At 38.6% G+C, this 7,528-nt stretch overlaps 1 protein-coding gene across 1 annotated transcript in view; it reads right to left on the bottom strand.

Moving 5' to 3' along the window:
* Window positions 1-6: 6 nt before the first annotated feature.
* The window catches only part of LOC107663793 (NACHT, LRR and PYD domains-containing protein 12), a 9,207-nt gene continuing 1,685 nt past the window's right edge, over window positions 7-7,528 (bottom strand). The window contains exons 2-14 of the mRNA XM_016454123.1: window positions 6,682-6,769; window positions 6,057-6,170; window positions 5,824-5,937; window positions 5,515-5,683; window positions 5,252-5,363; window positions 5,133-5,216; window positions 3,275-5,045; window positions 2,861-3,034; window positions 2,313-2,486; window positions 2,060-2,230; window positions 1,210-1,383; window positions 972-1,018; window positions 7-613 (exon numbers count right to left, since the gene is read on the bottom strand). Coding sequence (XP_016309609.1) covers window positions 93-613; window positions 972-1,018; window positions 1,210-1,383; window positions 2,060-2,230; window positions 2,313-2,486; window positions 2,861-3,034; window positions 3,275-5,045; window positions 5,133-5,216; window positions 5,252-5,363; window positions 5,515-5,683; window positions 5,824-5,937; window positions 6,057-6,170; window positions 6,682-6,752 — 3,696 coding nt within the window. The 5' untranslated portion in view covers window positions 6,753-6,769 and the 3' untranslated portion in view covers window positions 7-92. The remainder of the gene's footprint in view (window positions 614-971; window positions 1,019-1,209; window positions 1,384-2,059; window positions 2,231-2,312; window positions 2,487-2,860; window positions 3,035-3,274; window positions 5,046-5,132; window positions 5,217-5,251; window positions 5,364-5,514; window positions 5,684-5,823; window positions 5,938-6,056; window positions 6,171-6,681; window positions 6,770-7,528) is intronic.

Genomic DNA, 7,528 nt, shown 5'->3' on the forward strand with positions numbered 1-7,528 from the left:
CTTTCCCACGACATTCTAATTTATTGAGATGCACCTGTATATACATACAACATGTCTAACTTCCTTTTGAAATATCTGCTCACTCTCAGGGTCTATGCCATCTCACACAGAGTCACTGAGGAGTCAGGCAGAAAAGTAAACCCTGTATATAAGCAGTCTTTGAAAGTAGTGTGGTGCGTGTGCAGGTGAGTTAGGCTGTCATTACGAATGCTGTAATATGACAAACTTCCATGTTCCAAGTCCACATAAACTCCTACTCTTCTAGACCGAGCAGACACAGGGAACTCACAAGTAATATCATTATCCTGCCACAGTTTCAGTTTGCCATCCTGACAGAGCAGAGCAGGGAACGGGTTATTAACTCCCATTATATTCACTTTTCTATCTGGAGTCTTATAGGCCACTCCCACTCCAACTCCACCATCACACTCCACCTCAAAGTAACAGCGATCAGTCAGAGCCTCTCTGCACATGGCCTGGGGATACAGCTTGAACCTGTCCAGATGATCAGGATATTTCTGCTCCACTATAGTTTCGGTTATTTTCTGGTTTCCATTAGAAAGTTTTAGGCGTGGATGTACTGTGTTTAGATCCACTGTGAGCTGACAGACATCTGCAGAAAACAGGGCATTTGTTTTCACTGGTTATTTAAATTTGCTTCCATATTGTGATGTTATTCTAATTAAAATGACTATCAAAAAAGAAAAAAAAACATAGGTTGAGACTTGATTTTATCCACACTCTTTATTACTGGATTGTGAAATGTGAGCACTGTATACTGAAATGGAGGCAGATCTGAATGTGATTGGCTGAAATGCAGTTATGCCCTGTATACATGTCATAGGCGTCACCTGACTAACACATCAGCTGACATTAAAAACAGAGGAGTTTCTTTTCCCATATAAAAGTTGATTATATGTTTTGAAATTAAATATAAAGTTCTATTTTGTGCCTTTGCATAAAATACCTACATTTTCTCAGACCTGGTTTCATCCGAAATTCTCCTCCTTTCTCAACACTGAGGGAAAGCAAACACACTGAGATTTAAAATACAAAGAACTGCTAAAAGAGCAGCATTTAAAATAAAGCTTGCAATAATGTAGAAACTTATCCATAAAGATAATGAGCAGAACAAATATGATCATAGTGTCAAACTATAATGTCAAAATCCCTACATGTAATATTATGTAAATCAAAATAAGCACATACTGTAGTGTCTCCAGTTTACAGCTTGGATCATCTTTTTTAGCGTAGAGCAGTTTCACTCCTAAGTCTCCAGGGTGGTTGTAGCTCAGATCCAGTTCTCTCAGATGACCAGTGTTTGAGGTGAGAGCTGAGGCCAGTGATCTGCAGCCCACCTCTGTGATCATACACCCCGACAGTCTGCAGGTAATGTTAAAAAGAAGAGTGTTTTTAGAGCAGCAGTTCCCAGCAGGATTGTGGATGTCTCTCTCATCTGACAAAACCATTTCAGGTCTTGGATTCTCTACTAACATGCTGACGAGTTGGATCGTGTGTTTTATTACAGAATGTGCAGAGTTGGGAGCACTCCAGGACCTGGATCTGGAAACTCTGTTCTAGAGCAACTGATTCCAAAGTTACAATAAAAACCAGACTCCAAAATGAACCCAAGTACTTTTTCGATCATTACAAATCACTCTGTCAAATGTGTTTTACACCTTACCACACAGTCCCAATGCAAAATTTGCCACCATGATGCTTTGGTGTTGTAAGTGGTTGACAGTGTTTTATGCAGTTGCAAAGGTGTTTTGAGTGTTTTTTATTTCTTTACTGGTTGCTTGCATGTTCCGGCTAATTAGTTAGAACTGTGTGACTTGTCAGTGCAGTCTGCGTCTTTGCCTGTTTCACTGTAAGTCAGGTCGTTTAGAAACAGCACACCTTTTAGATGCGTAGTTCATGCTTAACGCTTAAGGATTTTTCAATTCTCTAACCTTAGGTATGAACAAAAGTCATATTGATGCATGCAAGAACCTCTAATAGAATAACTACAGATGATATTTTCTGCTAATATTATAATACAGTAATTGTCATAATTTACCCCAGTATCTCTAATTTGCATTGTGGATCCTGTAGTCCTATTGAGAGGTGCTTCACTCCTGAATCCTGCAGATCATTGCTTTTCAGCTCCAGCTCCCTCAAGTGTGAGTTAGATTTCATAACTGTTACTAGATATACACAGCTTTTCTTTGTGAGACCACACCGCTTTAACCTGTTGAAAGAGGCTGATTACATCACATACCAACTTAGCCAATGACAAATCTAAACGCTCTTACCAACAAGACCATACTTACTTGAGTTTCTGAAGTCTACAGTATGGACTAATTAGTCCATCACAGAGCTTATTCATTCCCGTATCACTTATCTTATTGTAACTCAGATCCAGTCTTCCCAGGTGTGAGTTTGCTGATTGGATAGCTGAGACCAAATTTGAACAGAATGCTGATGGGAAATTACAGCCAGCCAGACTGAGATGCAGAAACAGAAAGCAGATACAGCAACTAATCAATGAGCAGTAACCATTTGCTCGTGGTTTTGTCTAATCTTTTTTTTTTTCTACTTTTTTACAATTGCAGTTCTACTGTGAAGGCACAAGAAAAAAAATCAGTGGTCAAATCTATCACTTTTGGTTTATACAAGTTACTTACTGTATCTATGGCTGGTCAGAACAATGCAATTTTGTAATATTCCCACTGCCTTCTTTGTCTACTAAGAGGAAACACCCCTTCCTTGTAGTACATAATTTTACACATTTTGATCAAAGTAGTCCTTCTTCATGTCTAAAACATATTAATGAAGCAAAAATGAGTCTGTGCAAGAAATGACTACGTACACTACTTACCTGATTATTTCCAATTGGCAATGTGGATCTGTTAGACCAGTCAAGAGGATGTTCACTGCAGACTTGTCTAGTTTATTGTTGCTCAGATCCAGCTCTCTCAAGGGTGAATTGACTGACTGCAAAGCTGATGCTACTATTCTACAGGACTCAACTGAAAGATCGCAACAATCCAATCTGTAAACGAGAATACATTTTATGTTTTATTTATTTTTGTTTGTTTGAATTAATGCTCAGTGACTAAGGTTATTCAGACAATCCATTCATATTGTTCCTTAAATGTGGAAAAGGAAGTCTCAGTTCACTTGTCTAAATTTTGTTTAAATAACACTTTTAATGGGCATGTAGAGAAAACAAGGTTCCCAAAATATCTGGAGGTATAGCAGTGTATATATTATAAACAATTAATGAACTGACCTGGCCCTTTTGCAGATCCTGAGCACCGGCAGCAGTCTGAGCTGGTTTGCTGTCGATGTGTGAAATTTCTTCATGTCAAACTCATCTAATTGCTCTCCAGATTTCAGCAAGACATAAGCCAGTGCTGACCACTGCTCGGGCTCCAGCTCGCTACCCAAGAGCGTTCCTGATTTCATGGCAGTCTGGATTTCTTTAACAAGAGTGTTGTCATTCAGCTCATTTAAACAGTGGAACAGATTGATGATTCTCTCTGGTGACTGTTCCTGTTTGATCTTCTCTTGGATGAAATGCACTGTCATGTTTTTGTCTACACAGGGTTTACTTGAACTGTCTTTGGTGAGAAGGTCTTGCAGGAGAGTGCGGTTAGGGTCAACAGAAAGACCAAAAAGGAAGCGAAGGAAGAGGTCAAGATGTCCATTTTCACTCTTCAAAGCTTTATTCAGTGCACTCTGATGGACATCAGAAAGATCTGTTGATCCATTTATGTCAAGAACATTTTTCCCATCATTGACACATGCAAAGTGAGCATATATCGCTGCCAGATACTCCTGGTAGCTCACATGCACAAAGCTGTAGACCTTCTCCCTGTACAATCCCAGCTCTTCTCTGAACATCTCTGTGCACACTGAATACTCTGTGACTTTACCGACATCTAAGCCACTCTTTATCAGATCCTCTTCTTGGAAAATCAAATTGCCCTTCTCCAGTTGCTGGAAAGCCAGTTCTCCTAGTTTCAGAATCAATGTTTTGTCAAATTCAGAGAGTTTCTCTGGGTTATCAACATCAGCTCCATTAAACTTCTTATGCTTGATGCTGATCTGAATGAGCAGGAAGCGAGTGAACATCTCAGTCAGAGTTCTGGGTATCTGATCAGAGTTTCCATTACTCATCATATTTTCTAGCACAGTGGCAGAAATCCAGCAGAAGATGGGCATGTGGCACATGATGTAGAGGCTCCGACATGATTTGATGTGTGTGATGATTTCATTCGCTAGCTTCTGATCACTGATTTTCTTCCTGAAGTATGTTTCCTTTTGATGATCATTAAACCCTTGAATCTCTGTGACCCGATGGACACACTCAAGAGGGATCCGACTGGCTGTTGATGGTCTTGTGGTTATCCAGAGGAGAGCTGAGGGAAGCAGATTCCCCTTGATGAGGTTTGTAAGCAGCACATCCACAGGAACGTTCTCATTTATATCAGAGCAGTAGTCATTATTATGGAAATCAAGAGGATACTGACAGACCTCTAAGCCATCTAAAATAAAAAGCACTTTAATTTCTTGAAGATCTGCTTCTTTCAGCTCAGGAGCATATTGCTGAATAAGCTGTAGAAGACTGCAGCTCCCCTTTTTCTGGTTGAGCTCACGGAATTTTAGATAGATGATGACATTAATATCTTGGTTTGCTTTTCCATCCACCCAGTCTAGAATGAACCTCTGCACCGACACGTGCTTTCCAATACCAAATATACCCATCGTCAGGACTGTTCTGATTTGTTTGCTTTTGCTTTGTCCTGGCAGCGTCTTGAAGATGTCATTACATGTGAGAGGACTTTCTGGAGTGGTTCTGCTTTGTGAAATCAGTTCATTCCTCAACACCTCATGTTCGTTATTTATCTCTCCACTTCCACCCTCTGTCATGTACAGATCCGTGTAGATCTCCTTCAATAAACTCTGTTTACCTTGAGATGAATTTCCTTCGTTTATATGCTGACATTTGTCCTGAAGTTTTGCTTTATTGGCTTGTGTGATTTTTTGAAGTGGATTAACTAGGTGAAAATAAGAGCTGTTTAGATGCAGTGAAAATATATATAATTATGTATATAATTTTAAGTTCAATTAAATAATAGTCTCACCATTTGCCTGGAAGTGTAATGTGATTCTCAGTGCTGTCTCTCCTCCAAAGCACTCCACTATATTCACAGCAACATTTGCCCCACACATTTGGCACAGATGTGCATGTTATCTGTCTTACAGAACACTTCCAGATCTCTGTGGTGCCGCTGACAGAAAGTTTTGAAGTCTTCTGACCTCATGTTTCTCAAGACCTGATGGAGCAGGGTTTGACTGTCTGGCACATTAGGTTTCTGTGGTAAAACACAACAGTATCCAACAGAACAATGGTTATCAACCATGAATTATATAATACAAATGCCTCCAGTTCAGAGGTCTAAAGATCTCTAAATATATTAAATTTTCTGTTGGATAACAGCATGGATATTACAATAAAAAACTAACCACAGTATAGATTTTACTGTGTCCTTGGTGCTCTTGGCCCACACATTTGGCACAGATGTGCATGTTATCTGTCTTACAGAACACTTCCAGATCTCTGTGGTGCCGCTGACAGACTCCTTTAGCAGGTGTGGACTCTGTCTGCTCTTCTGTGTCTTCCACACACAGCTTTCTGCAGGAATATTCAGTATTAATCAGTTCACTTAAACTTAAGTTGATAATTTGTTTTTAATTATATAATCATTTATAACTATCTCAGCATGTTTTCTTATATGCATGCTAACTTCTTTGTAAATGTTTCATTAGACAAACCTTTCTTTATTTCTCTGTGCTTCACTGCTGAAGTTCATTGGTAATGGAATCGATCTCCCACTTCTCAAAGACAGATATGATGATGTCGGTGAGTCTGATCTCTCCTGTTTGGTTCTATGAGTAAAACAGAAGGTTTGTCACTTGACTACTCATGTAAATGAGTGTTTTCATATGAAAGTTTATATTTTTCCTCTTTCATGTTAACTTTACTGTAAATGTTTCATTAGACAAACCTTTCTTTATTTCTCTGTTCTTCATCACTGAAGTTCATTGGTAATGGAATTGATCTCCCACTCTTTAGAGACAGATGTGATGATGTCGGTGAGTCTGATCTCTCCTGTTTGGTTCTAAGGGGAAAAATGGGGAATGTATATAAAAATATTAAAAATATATAAAAAATATTCAGGGACTGAAAATATTTGCAAAACTGGTATATTGTATTTTCTATTTCTGAACAAAACTGAATTAATACATTTAATTTCTTTAACAAAATTGTTTTCCTGTATATGCCAAAGGTCATGAAATGGAACTGGTGTCTGCATTTAAGTGTAATATGAAAGCATAGTGCTATATCTGTAGCTATACTGTACATATCAAACATCTCAAAGCAAGTCTCTCTTTGTGTGTGTGTGTGTGTGTGTGTGTGTGTGTGTGTCTCAAATGCAGCATGATCTTTTCTCCTCACTAGTGTTAGTTTTCCTTGTTTAGGTCTGTGTGTTTAATACAGCTGGTTTTTGGTGATTTCAGTGGATGAATGAAGCCTGTTCTGCTGAAATGCCATCTTTACAATAAATGCCACTAAATCAATACAAAGCCAAATTGATCTTGAAATGTATGTGACTTCTTCATTGTCCTCACCGTTCAGAGTGAAGGTCCTCTTTTGAACCGCTCATACTGGCAGAGCCGTCATCACTGTCTCCAGCACTCATGATCAACAAATGGGTTCCTATGAAGACACAAGATTATACCAATGTATAGTTTTATTTCTAAAAGTGGCTTTTATGTCCCCATTTTGAGAAACTATGACTATTTTGTGTGTTCCTAATTCAGTATTCTCCTGTTTGAAACAACCATACAAAACAACTAGAGAAAACACATATTTGCATTACTGAACCTTTGACTCGAAACTTTTCTAGTTACTGATATACAGAGCATACAATGACTAGACCACGGATATTGACTCCATAAATGTATAAAAGTTAGGTATCAAAGGTCAGTTGTATAATGTCACAGCTAGCAACCTAGAATGTTAACTGAAAAACTGCTCTGAATGAGTATATATATATATATATATATATATATATATATTAGATCAGGTAACATTTTAAGCTGTCATATAGTCATGTTACAACGTGCCCCTCAGATGTTACACCCATGGGGCATGTTGTCACATTTCACTTCCATTCTTTTGGGGTAAATAAAGAAAAAACGTGTACACTGTATTCATGAAACAAAACCACATATTTGTACTAGACAAGTGTGACATTTGTGGGGGAAAAAATACTCTGAACCTCCATGTGGATTTACACAAGCTCTACAAAACTTTACAAAAAGTGTTGAGGTGTGTCCCGCTCTCCCCTACGCTTCTAGAGGGCGGTCAGGTTAGTTTCACATTCTATATTTACTGCATATTTCTGTACTGGGAAAGTACCAACCACACAGCTCTCTCTCTCGCTCTGTCTCTCTCTCTCTCTCTGTCTCTCTC

This window comes from Sinocyclocheilus anshuiensis, unplaced genomic scaffold, assembly GCF_001515605.1.
Source record: "Sinocyclocheilus anshuiensis isolate Anshui unplaced genomic scaffold, SAMN03320099.WGS_v1.1 scaffold187, whole genome shotgun sequence".
NCBI lineage: Eukaryota > Metazoa > Chordata > Actinopteri > Cypriniformes > Cyprinidae > Sinocyclocheilus > Sinocyclocheilus anshuiensis.